This window comes from Cryptomeria japonica, chromosome 4 (genome assembly GCF_030272615.1).
Source record: "Cryptomeria japonica chromosome 4, Sugi_1.0, whole genome shotgun sequence".
Lineage (NCBI taxonomy): Eukaryota > Viridiplantae > Streptophyta > Pinopsida > Cupressales > Cupressaceae > Cryptomeria > Cryptomeria japonica.
In genome coordinates, this window is record NC_081408.1 from 246,686,833 (window position 1) to 246,706,779 (window position 19,947).

Genomic DNA, 19,947 nt, shown 5'->3' on the forward strand with positions numbered 1-19,947 from the left:
AAACTATCATGATGTAGAAAATCAAGTTCTTGCTACACATACTTCTAAAGAAAGAGGCAAATGAAGAAAGAGGAATAGAGATAGAGAATTGAATTTTGCTCCAAAACTGAAGAAGAAGAAGGATCTCTCTCTCACATTTAGTGTTTTAGGTGTGACAAGTATGGTCACTTCGCTCGAGATTGCAAATTAATATCTACACAATTTGTTTCTACTGCATAAATTGCCATGGGGACATCTCAGAAGGAGCCAAACTCTAAAGTCGATTTAGAAAGTTTCTTATTCTAAAGTCATCCAGTTTCTTCGAAGAGGAGGAAGTAACATTCAAGGGGAGTCTACCAACCCAACAAAGGCAACCTTGGATGAGGAGGTCAGTAGGTTGATACTAGTCCTTGGAGCTTCAAAGGGAGTCACATCATCATGCAGATTCCTTGTAGTGTATATTTCTATGACATAGAGGAATATAAGGTGGAAGCCCTTGTAGTGTATATTTCTCTGAGGCGGAAAAATATGAGGTGCAAGCCCTTGTTCATCTCTAAGACCGAGATGAGACGCCATGTTGAGAGACTCCATGACGACATCACGTTGAGAGACTCTGTGATGTACCCTTGTACTTGTGTTTCTTTTCACACATGGGAGTAGCCATGGTGGACGTCATGTTGAGAGACTCATGACGATATCACGTTGAGAGACTCTGTGATGAACACTTGTACATGAGTTTCCTTCCACACAAGGGAGTAGCCATGGTGGACGTCATGTTGAGAGACTCCATGATGACATCACATTGAGAGACTCCGTGATGAACCTTTGAGTTTTTTCACAAATGGGTGTAGCCATTGTGGGCATCATGTTGAAAGACTCCATGATGTAGATATCTGGAAAATACCTCCCTAGCTAAGAGGGAGTGTTAATGTTATAGCGTCAAGAGATATTTTTTCTCCTTAACTCATTTGTATTTTTCCCTTAATAAATATTTCTCAAGACAGGTCAGCCTTGACATATGAATAATATTTTTCATTTTTTATTATTTTCTAGGGGCCGACCTAGAAATGTAACCGCCTAGACTTATATATAAGCAAGGTGAGATTAGTTCATTTGACCATCGATTCATTCATTCTCCAGTTCATATTTTCAGCAGCAGGTTCGAATTCTAAGAGCAACAGATTCGCTTCAAGGAAAGGTGTCATTATTTTGTGTATCCAAGGAGATCGCACTATCTCCAAGTGCATACATAGTGTATGATATTCGGCCTTGTGTAGGGCCTGATCTGTAAGCAGATTTCTGCTCTTGTTCTTCAAATATATAAGAGATATATTTTTGCTAGGATTCTCTCCCTCGAGAAGGAGGGGTTTCCCGGGGCATCTCTTGTGTTCCTTGCTCTATGTGCTGTTGTATTTTTGCTTACTATGATCTGATTCTAAAACTAACACAAAATACCAACCACCATCTATAATTTATATTTTAAGTATAGAAAATTGTATGGTTAGTAAACTAATATTTGCTAATGATATTATATTATATATTAATTTTTTTTTTCAATTTGAATGAAAACAAGACTCAATTCATAACTTAGAAAAAAACTAAATTTATAAACTAAAAAGATAACTAAAATAATAACATAGATATCATCTAGAATGCTTCGGGATTAGATTATGTATGATTTTTTGCACCAATTAAATCTTAAATGTAAATAAATTTATTCATACTATAACCTATAAACATTGCTTCCAAAATAAAAACATACAAAAAAAACTGTGTACAAGTCTTCATCCATTTCTATGAGAAATAAACCCCTTTACCAATCTCAAATAAAACTTCACTATTGCCTTCCTGGTTGTCTGCCATATTCAACAGAAAAGAATTATGATGCCCCTAAAAATGAAATGTAAAATTGTTATCAATTATTTGACCAATTAAAAAATTAATTATAACTACATGCATTTTACAGTAAATAAAAACTATTATAGAGAAACCCCTATATATATTTTTTTCCCGGTCTTTTGTATTTGATATTATTCAACATATTCTGTCTACTTGTTAGTAAGAATTCCTGTCTCAAAAATTCTTTACACTGGAAATAAAATACTTTAAGTAATGTTCCATTGCTTAGAGTATAATCGAGAGGGAAAATGAAGAATCCTTACTTGGAGTTGGCAAAATTGAATAGCTTCCTCGTCACTTCGTCAACGAGAAAACAATGAGGCCAATTTCAGCCTCGCAGAGAACAGAGAGCTTGCTAGCCTTCTTCAACAGTCTCTCCCTTTACATTTGGAAAATGTAACCCTGTAATTTACAGTGTTGTATCCTTTGCAGATTCACCTTTCCCCTCACCATTTTATTCCAAGGTCAGAAGTTGGAATATTTTATAGAATGCAAGAGGTAAGGCCTGTGAACTATTTTACAGAATGCCTCAAAGAAATGTGGTCTCATGGTATGCCACGCCCTGTTATGCCATCGCATTCACAAATGAATGCCATAAATAATACCTCTAACGCATCCAAATACAGTTACAGAACCTTCATAGCCTCAACATTAAAACGGCTTCACAAACGTTTTGTTTTCTCCATTTCCACTGCCCGCATAGATGTCAATTTAAAACATAAGGAGTAAATGTACACGGATCCAATGCTGCCACTGTAGGCGCTTCTCGGCGTAATAATAATATGGTTGACAAAAGCTAGAAGCCTTGAAGAAATACACTAATAGAAAGCCAAAACACATGCTGGAAAGCCACACTTAACTCCTGGAAGCCACAGCAGAGGCTAATATACCTCAACAAACTTCCATTTTCCACAGTGAATTCGCTAACATACAATAAGAAAATTAAATTGGAATGAGAAAGACGCAAACACAATGTGACGCGGGGCAAAAATTAGCAGCTAGAAAGTCTCAAAAACTACTACGAATGGCACCTCACTTAGAGACACAAGCCCACTGTGAAATGTTTATTTTATTAATGCCAGTTTTAGGCTTATTGGGATTTCTGTCATCACTGGACTTGCCATTGCAACCCATTCTATTTTGAGCAATTACAGAGATATTTAATGGTTATCTCACAGATCTAGATGTGACTTTCTGTTTGCAATGCCTATTCACTCCATTTGGAAAATTACCATGCTAATAATTGGAATCGATAGCTATAATGCCGAAGGCATAAAAATCTTTATGCTACCTGAGCAATAACGAGACATGGTACCAAGTCCAACAAGCCATGGTCTAATAATAAGGCAAAGCAATCAGCATGATGATTTAGTTGAACAATATTTATATGGGCACTTCTAAATACTAATCATGGACAGACAAAGAATTCCAAGAGCAGCACGTTGATATTCTTTGTAGATCCCTTTCAAAATCAATCTTTTAAACAGACCAAACTCCCATAAACTGTTGATGGATCAAAGATGAAACGTGACATGACTTTCTCCTCACCTGAGAGGCCAACCCTTGAACCTACTAAAAAGTTCTTAAGCCTTTTTGAGGTTTTCCCACTTACGTAAGTAGAAAGCTTTCTACCTTTAAACAATTAAAAAACTAGGTCCACAACTCCACCCTACTGCATCTTTTGGAAGGGGCATGGGAATAATCATATATTGCAGGAATTCAACAATAGCCTCAGTATATATAAATGCACAAACAAGAACATGATACATTTAGTTGTATCTCAGTCTTGTTAATAGGTTGTGGCTTCTACAAAGCTACTTAAAGAAAATGCATGCACACAAATTTTGTAATGCCTCATGTCGCTTATGATATATCTGATAAATTGATGGCACTGAATACTGCACTTGTTGATAAATTAATAATCAATCTCATTTTATCACCTGTTTTGAAACAACATACATGGTAAATTCAAAACATTTATGCTATGGTCCGGAATACACCATATGGTCACTTATGGATGATATTTTCTATAGGTAGATTTAAGAATTTCTTGATATCTTTGGGCTTTAGAAGCTTGCAAAGTTTAGTCCTGTCATATTTAAAAAATTATCCACAATTGTTTTGAAATTTGATTAAATCGGATGAATTATTTGTAGTCATTGGTGATCTATTCAACATCTTATTCTTTTCAATGAGCTTCAACCCTCACTGTATCTTTCAATCAGGTTCTTGACACTTTTCAATGTTTATTTATCCTCCTTTCTTTCCATCTGTGAATTAAGATGACATGAATCTCAGAAATTCCATGTCCTCTCACTGAACTTGTATCGTGCATCAAAGCATGAGCCTTTGAACAAGGAATTTAGATCCTCTGCAAAAAGAGAAACAAAATTGGTACCAACCAAAATAAATCAGAACTTGAGACAAGCATAATCTATAAGAAACTAGAATTCAACAAAAATTTGACAGTTCAAATTTGACATAATATAATATCTCTTACGACTTATACTCTTCTTCATTGTACTCTCGCTTGGCTCTGGAAACATTGCTCAACTGGCTTTCTGTGATCAGCATATGATCCCCATAAGGCTGTATCCGCAAAAATGATTTTAATGATTAAAAAAAACCAAAAGAAATGAAAAGATAACTGCTGTATAAGCATTTATGTCTCTCCCTATCAAACAAGTTACAAAAGGTATCTGGTCCTAGGAACATTTCTTGGCTGCCTTGCCGATCAGAAAGTAGTGTTCATAAGGTGATATCAATTAAAATGAATTTATGAGATTGAGAGGCTTCCTTTGAGGTAAATTAATTTGTGTGACTACCAATGCATCATCAATCTACATGATTGGAGAAAATTAGTCTTACCAAGATTCAAAATTATCAGGTCTAAATTTCTCTGTGATTCCATCTGAAGGAAATCGAAGTCCAATCCTCAAGTCTCAGTCTAAATCTCTATGCACTCCATTCAAAAGGGGTATTAATGTTCGGATCCTGCAGTCTTCATTAATAATCAATACTACCAGATAATTAGGAAGATAATAACCACAAAACATCCAAGATGGTAGTTATAAAATCCTAAAGATCATGAAAGGCTTCACGTAAGGCATGTCAGAAGGTTGACAATATTTTCAATATGGTTTGTGAATTGTTACTAAAAGATGCAACAAGAAGCATGGTATCTAAAGTATTGGTTCCATTGTTTATCATAAACATTTTACTTATAAAGATTGCATAAAGAATGTGATTAAAAAGACTAATGCCAAACTTAAATATAATTTACAAGACCTTAGCTGGATGTTCATAATTGGTGAATCTTTGACAGAACCTTCACAATGTGCTGTCTGAGAGCCAAGCCTGTTGCACATATACGCCTTGCAATGTATGACGAGATTCTGGCATCATAAAAAGATCAACTGAGTTCAGTATCTAAAATTAAATGATATGATTAATTAACACATCTTCAGACGCAGTAGCAAAAACAGATGGAATTACCTTGTCCTTGGCACCCAAAATGATGTGTCAACTCTTACATTATTCTAATTAATGAGCTTTAGCATCACCAATAATCTCCACAAGAACAAAGACCGTCTTGGAAATGGTGGAAGCGGCTAGCATCCCTCACAACTATTTGTCGTTGAACAATCTTGGAAATGAATTTGATTGCATTGTGGCAGTCACTACATACACGAAGGTTCTTGAGTATCCGAATAGGTTTACCAAGTGGCAAGTTAAGAAGCCCAAATGTAATGGCTAGCTTCTCACTGTGGTGGGAAATAATGTTTTCCTTCAGCTCCTCCTCCACATCATGCAGTACACGATTTGTTTCGGGTACATGCCCTGCTTCCTTGATCTGTCCAGATAGTCTCTCCAGCATTTCATAGATCTCATATCTTTGTGGGTGTAATTTATCTCCAACAAGAAATGCATGTACCTTGCCCTTGACATCAATCCAGCTACATCCCGGACTCCTTTTTATTGCTCTGTCATTCATCATCTGCCTCACCTTTGCCACATCACTCCACCTACCAGCTGCAGCATAAATGTTTGACAGCATTATATACGGTGAAGAATTCTCCGGTGACATTTCAAAAAGCCGTTCAGCCGTACGCTCACCTAGATCTATATCTACATATTTCCTACAAGCACTAAGCAAAGTATGCCACATAATACTATCTGGTTGAAATGGCATGTCATTGATAAATTTCTCAGCTTGGTTTAGATGCCCAGCTCGACAAAGGATGTCAACCATGCATGCATAATGTTCCTCCCTTGGTGCAAGATAGTAATCACGACTCATCGAAGTGAAAGAATTCCAGCCTTCATCCACTAGGCCAGCATGATTGCAGCCAATCAAAACACCGACAAAGGTAATATGGTTTGGCTTCATGCCTGCCTGTTGCATTTCATCGAAGAGTTGCAGTGCAATTTTGCCATGTCCATGCTGGGCATATCCTAAAATGATAATAGTCCATGAAACAACATTTCTTGTATGCATTTTATCAAAAACATGCCGAGCATATTCAATGCTTCCACATTTAGCATACATGGCAACCAGAGCACTCCCCATAAGGACATCAGACACCAATCCACACCCAATAATTTTGGCATGTGTTTGTTTGCCCTGTTCCATAGCTTCCGTGGCTGCACATGAACTAAGTACACTAGTATAGGTACACTGATCTGGGATCCAGCCTCCCATTTGCATTTGGGAAAAAAGGTCTTGTGCTTTCACAGCCTGCTCATTTTGGCAATATCCTGCAATCATCGAATTCCAGGAGACCAAATTTTGCTCAGGCATTTTGGTAAAGAGTTCAAATGCTTCCTCTATTCTCTTGTTCTGAGCATATCCAGCAAACATTGAATTCCACGAGACCACATTTCTTTCTGAAAATGTGTCAAATGCCCGTTTTGCACATTCCATGTTCCCACATTTGGCGTACATATCAACAAGAGCACTCCGGGCAAAGACGTCCGATTCAAAACCTGTTTTGATGATATAGACATGGACTTGAATGCCACTTTCTAAAGCTACAAGAGCGCCACATGAACTCAAAACACTAGCCAGAGTTGATTGGTTAGGCTTCACCCCTTCCTGTAGCATCTGGACAAAAAATTTTAGAGCATCTTCGCAGCTGTCATTCTGAGAATATCCCGCAATCATTGCACTCCATGAAACAACACATTTTTCTAGCATTTTATCAAACAAGTAGCGTGCATCTTCCATCCTACTATTGTGTGTATATCCTGTAAGCAGTGCAGTCCAGGTATACGCATCTCGTTCAGACATTTTTTCAAACACTTCTTTTGCTCTATCTAAATAGCCAAGCTTTACATATAGATTAACAAGGGCATTGCATACAGAAAGCTCTGAATCCAGTCCCATCTTGGTAATTTGCCCATAAACTACATTGCTAAGCTCTAGATCCCCCAGATTTGCACAAGTACTAAGGACACTATTAAAAGTAAACTGATTCGGCCTCGTTCCTGACCGTTGCATTCGGTAGAACAAAGCGAGAGCCTCTTCAGCATCCCCATTCTGGGAATATCATTGCAGTCCACGACACAACATTTCGTTCAGGCATTTCCTCAAACAATACTCGCGCATCATGAAGCCTTCTACCCTGTACCAGTCCCGCAACCATGGTTGTCCAGGAAAAAATATTGCGCTCAGGCATGTTGTTAAACACTTCACGTGCATCCTCCAGTCTGTCATTCTGTGCATACCCTCCAAGTATAGCGTTCCATGCAACCAGTGTTTGTTCAGGCATTTTGTCAAGCAGATTGCATGCATCCTTCAAACACCTGCACTTTGCGTACATAATTACAAGTTTAGATGCTAGAAAAACATCATCTGGGATCCAGTTTTGATGATGTGGGTATGGACAAGTTTTCCTTCTGCCAAAGATCTCGCCTTGATGCATCCCTGCAATTGATGCAATATCGTCGTTTCTTCATTATTAATGTGTATTTTCTGGTTATTATGTTGATGTGTAGTCGTAATAACGTTACTACCATAAGTTTGGTGAAGTGCCAAGCCATGGGTTTGAGAGTGGAAAACTGATCTGAAGACGAAACTTCGCTTACACCTAAAAAGGTGTAGATGCTTCATGACTTTCATTGTTGGTATTCATCAGCACCATGTTACCTTTCCACCATATTATCTTCCAGATGCGTTGTTTGTATTGGGTAATATTTGAATGTAGCCAAATCGTGGTGTTCCGAAGCTTTCGATTAGCTTCAGAATGAATTTGATTTTATAGTCTTATATTAAGCTAAATATAAATCTTTACTCTTAATTATGCAACTGTATTTTATTCGTTGCTTGTTATTAGAAATGGACGAGCTAATTTGTTCGATCAACGGTTCAACCTGCTCAAAGAAAGAAAGAAAATTATTTTAATGTTCGAAAATTATTTTAATGTCTACGAGACTTAACAAAATCTATTGGACAGCACATCAGATCTAACCGATTTCTGCAAATTTGCCCGCTTTCTGTGTAAAATGCTGTCAAGTGGTCCCAACCTCTCGACAAAATCCTCGCTGAAAAAATCATACCAAGTTCCCTTAGTCAATAATTTATTATACTTGTCCCTAACATCTTTGAAGGTGTCGCACTCTAAAATGAAGTATTTTTCGGTTTCAACTTTCCCAGATGTGCAAAAAACACACACTCTTTCCTCCCAAGTTTCTTTTGGTCTTTTCCAACGACCAGTTTCATTACGGAGCTTATGAGAGTTAGTTCTTAATTGGGCAAAAATACACTTAGCTTTCCACGAAATATTAGCCCTTATATAAGCTTTTTGATGATGATCAAAAGTAGGATTGAACTCCATGATATAATATTTTTTCTTTCTCGCTAACTCATTACCCCAAGCCCACTTGTGAAACTTATCCATAACAAAAGCCTTTATCTCTTCACTATTTGTGGAGCACGAATTTAGGTAGATATTTCATTTACTCAACCATTTGATGTTTTGTTGCATCCAAGTCTTCTTTATTTTGCACAAGGTGTCATTGAAAACTGCTTTAGGCCATCTGCCTTCCTCCATTTGCCCAATTCTTTTGAGATAACTAATGAGAGGAACCATAGCAATAGCTTCAATAGCAGCAACCCCAGTCTCACTCAACATGATATCATAAGGAACTGTATTTTTAATCTTGAACTTGCTTGTTATCAAGCGCTTTTGGATTTGCTCGATCTGCTTCCATTGTGAACCTGAAGTGTTGTTGGCCCATAATTCACAACCATAGAGAATAACATGAAGAACTAAAAGCCCAAAAAGAGTTTGGGAGACCTTCCAATCCCAAAGCTCCGCTTCTCTACATCTGTTCTGAAGAGCATACCAAGCTTTCCAACCACCTAGGATTCTCTTCTTCCAACAACCATCCCTATTTAGATTTTTGTTGAAGTCAATCCCAAGATATTTATAGTCTAAAACTTCTTCAAGAATACTGCCTTCAAAGTAAAACTTATGCTGGTTTTGTTTCTTCTTATTAGAAAAAACCATGATTTTTGTCTTGCTAATATTGACTTGCATCCCGACTGTTCTTCAAAAGTTCTTTAAAGCATACAAATGCTCTTGCAAACCAAGAGTTGTTTTAGCAAAAAGAATGAGGTCATCCGCATAAAGAAATTTTTTTATCACAAATTCACCTAGACGAACACCATCACCATCCTGAGAGTTTAACAACTCTTCCAACTTGTCAATGTATAAACCAAACAACATACGAGATAACAGACACCCTTGCTTGACCCCGATATCGCTTCTAAAGCTTTCAGAGAGACCATCAGAGGTTCTGATTTTGACTTTAACCTCCTCATAAAGCCTATGGACAACTGCTTTAAGATGAATGGGAATCCCAAGATCTTTCATTCATTTCCAAAGTTTAACCCTAGGAACCGTGTAAAAAGCCTTTTTGAAGTCAACAAAACAACACAAGATCTCTTCTTTCTCTTCCCATCTTTTTTCAATTAAATGTCTCAAAGTGATACCATGATCAACTATGGAATGCTTAGGTCTGAAACTAGCTTGCCCTTCTGCCCGCTTACCATTCTCTTCTGCCCACTTGCTAATTCTATTCTCTATCATGTTGCCAAATAACTTTGCAAACAAAGGGTTAATCATAATGGTCTTGTAATTAGAGGGATTATTGACATCTCCGCTCTTAAAAAGAGGAATGGCAAGACTAGTAGTCCAATCTTTAGGAAAACCCTGTTGTATGATGATGTTAACATTTCTCATAATGTGTGGCACCAAAGATTTCAAACCCCACTTTAAATATTCCGCTTGAAGATCAACCAAGTCTTTTGCTTTTCCAACACCCATCTTTTTTATACCCCTTTCAATTTCTTGCTTTGTAAAAAGATCTGAATTAATGTTGAAAATTTGAGGCGATTCCACCCCAACGTCATGCTCATAAAGTTGTTTAGCATAATCAAACCACTATTTAGCTATAATGTTGTTTTCCATTTGCTTTTTCTTGGATTGCAGCTCCTTCCACAAAGACTTGGGGTTATTTTTACTAAGAAAAATTAATTCTTCTTGCCTTGTGAGCACAAAATCAGCTTTTTTCTGTTTTAAAATTTGCTTGTAAACCTTTATGTTGATCTCTTCCTTGTGTGGATCTCTCAAATTCCTCCTTGCAATTTTACATTCTTCATCAAACCAAGCATTTATCGAGAAGCAATTTGTTTCAGATTTCTTATTCTTGGCCCTTTTACACCCCGACAGTGCACTATGGATTAGATTTGTGAGTTCATGGCTATGGAGATCATGGAACGAGATTCTCACCTTCCTAACAAGTCTCTCAAGCGCAACCTTGAAAATATTGCAGTTGTTTTGGGTTAAATTTTGCCTTTTATTTGAAGAATGATGAGTACACTGAGTTTTCACCTCTTGACGCTTTTGATCTGCCCATGAAAAGCTTAAATAGATCGGCCTATGGTCAGATATTAAGTCCTAGAGTTGTTTACCAACTATCATTACCTCCATTTTCTCACATAGGCTATGAGAACAAATTGCATAATCCACAACACTTGCCCCATTATAGGTATTACGGGTGAAATTACCAGATTTTCCCCATCTAATTACACCGTTGCAGATGATTAAATCAAAAGCACCACAAATAGTAAGTAATTCTTCCCCAAAGTGATTGTAGCTTTTGTCTTATACTCTTGTCCACTAATGGTCTTTGACTTCCATGAGCCATAGAGGATTGCAATCATCTTTACTGCAAAGCATGCAAGCTTGCTCACTTGCAGTCTGTTGGTAAACAGATTTGTCATTGCGGTCATTTACCTGAAACTGGCCCTGTTTGCCCTATGAGCAGTGACAAACATTCCAATAGTTGGAGAGATAGTTTTGTGAAACATGATCTTCCTCTGCGTTTGAGAGGGGCAACTCCCTCGTATGATAGGGGCATTTAGGATTTTGTGTACTTTTAACCTAAAAGTACATAAAGGAGAAAACATAAAACTAAAGAGAAATAAAGATAGAAACCCTAACAATAGACATACGACCATTGACTGAGATTTCCCAACATTAGCAACAAATTACAAGGGGAGTTCATAAGGTAATATGCTTAGCCATGAAATGACGAAAAAGAAGAATGACAAATCTCAACATACGGAGAGATAAGATACTTCAACATATTCAAACTGAGATACCAAAGGTTGCTTGTGCATCATCACATCAATCGTACAGATCACATATGCATGAAAAGACTACCAATTTGACATACGAGAAATTGGCAATAATAACACATGAATACATTTAGAACATACGAACTAAGACGTATTCTTCATTATCCTTTTTGGAAATATACAAGTCCAAAATCCTTTCTATACATAGTGCAAATCAAAATGTCATTACAAGTTTCTCCTGGAATTCCAGCAGAGTTTTCCCCTCTGTAAAAAGTCCCCCCATGCATTACCAATAGCTTTGTATTTATAGGCTTCCCAAAATAACCACCTTAGTAACTAACTTTAATCTTGGGTTAATAACTAACTCTTTTCTGTGTGAATTTCAAAGAGTTAGTGACCTACACTTTTATGCGCAGAAGAAGTCAACTTTCTAACCTTGGGTTACAATAAGCGACATAAGTCACTTTTTACAAAAATAATATCAAACCCATTACATTGAAGAAATAATTCGTTTGTTGATTTTGTCGAGGTGGCCTCCATCTTCATTTGCTTCATTTGATCTCGTAATCATCTCACCATCTAAATTCATGTTCAGAAAAGTTGAATTCCATGTTCCTTGATTTAATGCATTGACACCGTTACTATAATATATGTATCATCAACATCAGAGCATCCTTGTGAGTTAAAGTTCAAGAGGGGTCAGATATCCTAAACAACAATGAAATCTAAAGTGTTGAAAGCATTGAATGCTCTTCATTGATACATCTTGGATTTGATTTAAGACTTTGTGTAAGTTATTCCATCGATCTTGTTCCTCTTTTTATCATCCATTTTTCTATCCTCCTTGTCCATTAACATGGATATCTCTATGCCCATGTTAAGTACCCATATTGGAGGAACACCATGAAGTTGCATTTTCTTCAAAACCAAACAAGAATTCCTTTTGTGTATCTTGGATGGTAGCTAAAGTCTCTTTTAGTCTTATCCTCTCTTCTTTCTTTGTCTTCTCCTTGGAATCATTTTGCTTCTTTATATTATTGACAACGGTATCCTTGAGAGAAGGTTCTTCTTGCTCATTTTCATCTTTGACATCAATGTAACCTTGCCAAAAATCTGGGATGAGAATGTTCATTTCTTGTCTCCATTGGGAACATACAAAGATCCAGGCCACTGATTCCAGTTTCCATTGGTTAGTATCTTCTAAGTCACTCTCCATCGTTTGGCTTATCACATTCCTTGCAAATTTGTGATAGTTTATATAATTTTGATGAAGTCCAGAGATGTCTCTCGCAAGGCAACAAAATCTACGAAATGTTTCAATTTCTTCTGTACTATAATATGTCATCTTTGATAAATCTTGAACCTGCTGTACATGTGTCAATAGAACTTTGAGAGGTTCCTTCTCACATTTACTTGTGGATGTTGACTGCACTCCTTTTTCAATATCATTGGTGGTGTTGATCTCCATTTAACAGAAGCCTCATAACGGTCGAGGTCACTGAGAAAGGCAACTATATGGAGCTTCTTATGTGGATCTGAGCCGTATTTGGAATCTGGGTGCCCTTAATTTTGTCATCCACCAAACCCCACCAACAGTTGAATTTTTCACCTTTGTTCATTGATGAATGTCCATTTTTTTTCTTTTGTTTTAGTGTTCTCTTCTACAACATTGGTATCCATGAGATATCATTTGGATCTACGAGAGATGTTGCCACCTTTTAGAGTGATTATCATTATGTCACCTTTACTTATGCTATTACTGGTTCAAGGTAAACAGTTTGGGGCCTTACAGTCATTTAGTGGAGTCCTGCTAACTGAGCACGAGGTCGGGATGATGACCACTCCACCAACTAGCATGAGGTATGGATGCTTACCAACCCAACGCTTAGGAAGTTTAGCAGCCCATGAGCAACACGAGGTCTGGTTCATAGGCCGTATAATTCCATTTAAAGATTGAGATATAGTGACGGTTCAAAAGCCATAGTCAGTAGTCATAAAGGTAATTGGGGATCTAGCCCCGACCATGGATACAGATCGATATCGGGCCAAATCCTCTTCAAATTATCAGGCACTTCAAGAAATTTTGATTTGTATCCTTTTTATCATGTCAAAGTACCATTTGAAATTCACCCTAATTGCTCAGTTTTTTTTTAAGTCAAGAATAAAAAATGCTAAGCATGGTCATGGTTTGTCCGTAGCATACTCAACACTTCACAAACCTATCATGAGATCATATCTCTTGTGACATTCCATCGAACAATTACTGTGCATCTTCAACAATCTTCAATAAAATGCAAGTGCAATATGTTTCTACGCCTTGCAAGCTGGTAAAACACAGTGCGAGTGATATATGAATTGTGTATCACCAATAACCTAATGCCCCGCTTCCTCCATTTGTCATGTCTGTTTATCCAGCTTTGTACGGTTGGAAAGATGATAACAAAGGTTGTTGAATTTGGTTTTTACACCTGGCAATTGCACTTTCTGAAAGATTAAAAATTTATAACAAATTTGTAGATCTTGCGTTCATAGCATTAGATGAGATGACATCTTTTCGAGGAAACAATTCAAACAATTCACATACGATGCATATGCTTCCACATTTGGCATTCTATCAAACAGAAAGTTATGACTTTTCAACTCACACTTCTTATAGGAAAATAGTCAAACATTTTTCATGCTACCTCTGCTTCCACATTTGCATTCAGTGGGATGACATCTCTGAGGCATTTAGTCAAACAGTTTGCTGCCTTGTTAGCAACTTCACCAGTTCATGCGCATTGTTTGTGCTCTCCCTATGGCCACGGTCTGCATTATGTAGATATCTAGCAATCATCGCATTTCATGAGACCGCATTTCTTTGAGGAATTCTGTCAAACTATTCACGTGCATTGTCTGTGCTTCCATGATGTGCATTCATGTCGATCAAAGCAGCTGCAACTTCAACATTTGGTGAAACCATTTACCTTCAACGCATTGATGAACTTTCATAACCTGTTGTTTGAAGCTTGTTTATAAATTCTTATGAAAGAGGCTAAGAATGCTCAATTTTTGAGCATTTCCAACCTCTTGACAAAGTGGGACCTGCAAGGTTAAGAAATGATGTTAGAAATGCTCAATTTTTGAGCATTCCTAACCTTTTGTGATAGGTTAGAAATACGGGTTAGAAATGCTCAAAAAGTGAGCATTTCTAACCTTTTGCTTCAACGAACAATTGAGTACATCTTGGAAACCATTGGCCACTGAGAGGAATCGAGGAAGAATGCAATCAACATTTTTAAACAACGTTTTATCGCAAATGACCAGACATATTAAAATAATTTAAAATATTAAATTATTATTTGAAAAATAATTTAAATATTTTAAATTTATTGCTTTGGCTGGGGAAAAATGGCATAACTTTCAAACGGTAGGGAGCTAGGTCCTGAAATTTGAAACACGCATCAGAGGTAGGGAAATAGATCCACACAATTATTTATGCCTCCTGAAGAAACCTTAAATGAGATATTTTAATCATTTGGGGACAAGAGACACCAAAAATTGAAAGTTTAAAATATGGCAAAGTGTAAACTGGGTTCAGGTGAAAGTTGGCCACACTATATAAAATGACGTTTAGATCCTGAATGTCAAGCGATTTCCCTCAATTTGTGGTAATTCTCAAAATTCTTCCATTTTTCAAATTTTGACTAGTAATGACTTTGGACAACGCACTTATTTATTATGCATAAACACTCATTGCACCTTTACTCAACATTGAGATCGACTTGAAATTTAAATTTTAGGTATGCCAAATATGGGGGCAACACAGTCCTAGCATTAAAATCTCCTACAAGGAGGATCTCGCCTTGCTGAGCATAAATTGTAATGTCTTTTTTCAAGGCAGCAAAGGGATCTTTGTGGTCCAAACCATAGTTTTTGTATGTTTTTGAGATTTGTGGGGCAGAATAACACGCTGCAATTCTAATGAGGTTTCCATTTTCAAAAATTTTGAACCATAATTTTTTTTGTTTGTGTCTTCTCTTTCTAGCTGAATTAGACGCCCTTCTCTTTCTTTCACTAAAACCATTATACCTCCATGACCTTTGCCATTTCCTGTTGCCTTGTTCCAAACCACCATCTTCGAGTAACCCTTAGACAAAGGGGTCATACACCCTTCATGTTCATGTATCTCAGTGAGACAAATGATGTCTCTCCCCTCCGCAATAGGCCCAGGTCCCCGTCTCCACGGATAACCACTGCAATTCCAACAAACCAAACTCAAGGAATCATGGGTAGGCGTTGATTGCTATTCATATTGACATGTAAGACCCAAAATTATGTCTTCAACCACATTTGCCCATGATGACCTTGCACCTCTACTCTCTGCTAAGGAATTTGTTGCTATAACTTTGCTGCCAGCTTGCTGTCCTGTTTTAGAATGAGGACAAAAACATGCAATAAAAGATTTGCCCTTGTATAACCATGCCCTTTTTCCTTCATCTCTTGCTGCTCTAACTTTTTCCAATTTTTCTCTTTTGTACTCTTGTTGCCTAACAGTTAAATCTTCATCAAGGAAGAAACGAGAACCCCTCAAAAGTTGTTTTTTGCTTCAAATAATATGCTTGTCATGCACATCAGATAAGATGAATTTTATGGGCCTAACCCTATTGTCACAAATCTTTCCCACCCTCCATGCTTGGCAAATTTTACCTTGCCACCTCACCATGTCACTAAGGAAATCGCTTGCAAGGTCAAGAGTGTGTTCCTTTACCCCATACTCTTTCACGCATTTAATAATTAAGTTGGCTTCTCTATCTTGTCTTTCTTTATACTCTTTCTCTTGCATCCTACCAACCTGTTTACTTCTTTCTCTCCATTAGCTGACTTGCCATTCATTTGGGTCTATGTTTTGGGTGCCTTTGGGAGACTTCCCTTTGTCTCTTCGTTCATTGCTTGATAGTTCGCTCGATGATGTGATTTCCCTTCAAGTTGCAAGGCTTTACAATTTATCACCTCTTTGCCTCTGTTTTCTTCTTCTAATACTTTCATACATTGCCAAGCATCTTTCATCTCTTGCCATTCTCGCTTGCCTACTAAGAGAGCCCCTTGTAGCATTGCTACTTGCTCCTTTAAAAAATTATTATTGTCTATCAAAGAGTGATTTGTTGTTGTTTCTACATGTATTTTATGTTCCCAAATCTTCTCTTTGACTTCCAAGATCTCCAATCTCCTCTTGTCCTTTAACAATTCTTGCACATATAAACTAGAAGACCAAGTGAGAGAAGTGGAAGTGGGACTATATATGCCAGAATCATCCAAATCTTGCCTAACTTTAAACCCACTTTTTCCACCTGCCTGCAATGGGGATTTGAATGAGCTGCACTTGTGACTGAGGCCCATCTTAATCCCTTTTTGTGAAAGTTTTTTCCTAAACTGTTCCCATTTTAAACGTGTTGCCCTACATTTTAGGATGCCTCGAAACTGTTTAACATTTACCCAAACCCATTTTCTATTTTTAACTGAAGATGCAATCTTAACCTTGCCAAAATGATTGGTTTCCACACATGCAAGATCTTCTTGTTCATTTTCGAAATAAGAGTTTGCTTGGGTTTCCATTTGTAATGAGAGAAAATGAAAAAAAAGACAAAAGACAGCAACAAAGAATACTTGTTCGCAACTAAACACAAAACAATGCAGAATACCTGTCTGCAACCAAAGGCAAGTGAAAGATTCAAATACTAAGGACACTAGTGAAAGATTTAATCAAGATGATTAGGAGAATCGTGTTTTTACACTGCATTTTGTTGGTTCTTTTTCTTTTGCACTGTCATTTGCGTTCTCCTCGGTACTACTACTGTCGTCTGCTCGCTTTTTGTGGCGTTCGCCCGAGTCAGTATTTGTTCTCCTCTACTTTCGTGCCCCCTCTATGTTGCACTCATTTGAACGGTTAGATTTTCCTCTTTTTCGATGAATTATTTTCGTCTGTGCAATTACGTCAAATTATTTCCATATTACAATGTCTGTATTCAAATCATAGATAAATCACAACAAATTTGGGTCTCCACATTAATGCAAAATATTGTTGCGTAGACAGACAAAATTCAATGTTAATTAATTAACAACTCCAAATGGTTGGCAAACTAAATGAAAAAAGTAGAAGTCAAAGATGTTGGCAGTCTCATTATTAGAAAATAGAGAAAATTATAACATTATAATAAGAAAGGGTAATTTTAAAAGCATTATTTTTAATACATACATAATATTTGAAGGGTAATTTTGAAAGGAAAACCATTAAAAATATTGCTATAACTAGCACTTGTACCAAAACAAGGTGCAAGGGTTACGCCGATAGTAAAATATACTTTAATAATATATTAGAGGGTAAAAAGCCACATAATAATAAAACTGCATTACAATCACTTCATTAACCAAAGTGCAAACAATAACTTCGCAGAGTGTCAAAATGGAGGGTTAAAAAAAAAAATCAAAATTTTGAGCTGATGAATCTAGACCTACTTCCATTTCTAGGCAAGAATGATCATAAAATTAATCAAATATTATATCTATTTTGACACAAAATATATATTAAGCAAGAATACTTGTTGAATCTTTCACTTTCAAAGTGCCTATATGACAAGAAGTATTTACAATTTTGGCACAGGCAGGAGGATGCTTGTAAAGATTGTACAATTGGACTTCACACTTACCAATTGTATTTGCTTGAAAATTTCTAAAGCCTTTTCATTGAACTAGGATTCTAACCTTACTTAAATTTTAACTGTAATTGAACCCCAACCATTATCTTATTTGAGACTCAAACCTAATCATAATCCTAATTTTTATTATAGCACTTAAACCTTAACCCTAATGAAACCGTAGTTGAAAGTAAATTGAACCCTAACCTTAACATTAATGCTAACTCTAATTTTAATCATAGTCATAATTGAACCCTGACATTAAATGAAACCTACCCCTAACCTTACCTCTAACCCTAATTGAACCCTAATTTAATCCTAACCCTAATTATTTGCACATTCCTCAAAACATAGGCCAACAATGCTTTATAAGTAAGTTCACAATGTTGTCCAAATAAAAGAAATTCAATTTATAATGTAGATGTAAATAAATAGTTCTATTTAATCAAATATAAATTAGTATTGAAAGAATTCTGTGTATAGGTAAAATATTATTCTTTCAATGCAATAAACCTATAATTTTGTTTGAGAAGAAATTATAGAATTGTAGAATCTACAAATGTTAATAAGTATAATAATTTAAAATATTATATATAAATATATTAAAATAAAAGTAAAAATACAATTATATATTATAATAAATTATGAAATTATTAAATATAGTCTAAAATAGAAAATCACACATAATCATCAAATTTCAAGCATTTGACATTTTATTATGTAACTTAGAAATGTAAAATACAATTATATAGTATAATAAATTATGAAATTATGAAATATAATCCAAAATAGAAAATCACACATAATCATCAAATTTCAAGCATTTAACATTTTATTATGTAACTTAGAAATGTAAAATATTTATCTTCTTTAATTTTGTTAATATATAATTCTTAAAAAAATACATACTATATTGACTTGAATATACATAAATAATTTTAAAAAATTGTGAGTTTTATGTTGACTTTATATTCCACAAAAGGTTTCATCAGATTAGGAATAATTTTATGGCCTAACATTCTCTAGCACAATACTTGCTCTTCTAAAATCTGGAAATTGAAGATTGATCTTCAAATACCATAAAATTAAATTTCTTAATTTAAATTTTGTCAAGTATGTATAAATATGTATATAGAAGAAATAACCTCTAAGTAAATAAAAATAGAACAAATCTTATAATGAAAATCTTATAATTTTAATCAACCTTTAACACTATTTTTAAGCTAACTACAAGTCTTTTTAATATTTACTTTTTAAACTAAATTTATTAAGAAGATAATTATCTACATTATTATTTATTAATAATAAAATAGTATGACAATTCAAATATTATATCATAATTTTATTTTTTTGATATATTCATTTATCCCATATTAAAATATTATAACATACAATATCTTTCTCTTCTGAAAGTATCATAAATAACCTTGATAATTTTTTTTGCCTTTATAAATATTAAATTCACAATAAAACATTAAAAAATGAATATTAAGTTTATTTCAATCTTTAAAATGATTTGATTTTCTTTCAATATAATAAATGATATTTTTTTTAAGACATGTTACATATAATTTTATTTTAAGAAAAATTGAAAAACAAAGAATTGTAAATTTGTTTTTCCTTGGTAAAATAAAAGAAAATAAAAAATTAAAACTACTTTTCTTTGAAAATTGTGGCTAAAATAAAAACACTAAAAATTAGTGTAACCTATTTCTCTCTATATTAAAAGAAAATTACTCTATTGTATTG

The 19,947-nt window shown here is 35.4% G+C and overlaps 1 protein-coding gene across 1 annotated transcript; it reads right to left on the minus strand.

The window, feature by feature from the left end:
* Nucleotides 1-3,793: 3,793 nt before the first annotated feature.
* On the minus strand, nt 3,794-8,150 carry LOC131065526 (pentatricopeptide repeat-containing protein At4g02750). The gene is given in 5 exon segments (XM_058000046.2): nt 3,794-4,249; nt 4,379-4,467; nt 4,747-5,273; nt 5,374-7,406; nt 7,408-8,150. Coding segments are annotated over 2 exon segments (2,262 nt in total). The 5' UTR covers nt 7,701-8,150; the 3' UTR covers nt 3,794-4,249; nt 4,379-4,467; nt 4,747-5,273; nt 5,374-5,437.
* Between the last annotated feature and the right edge of the window lie 11,797 nt (nt 8,151-19,947).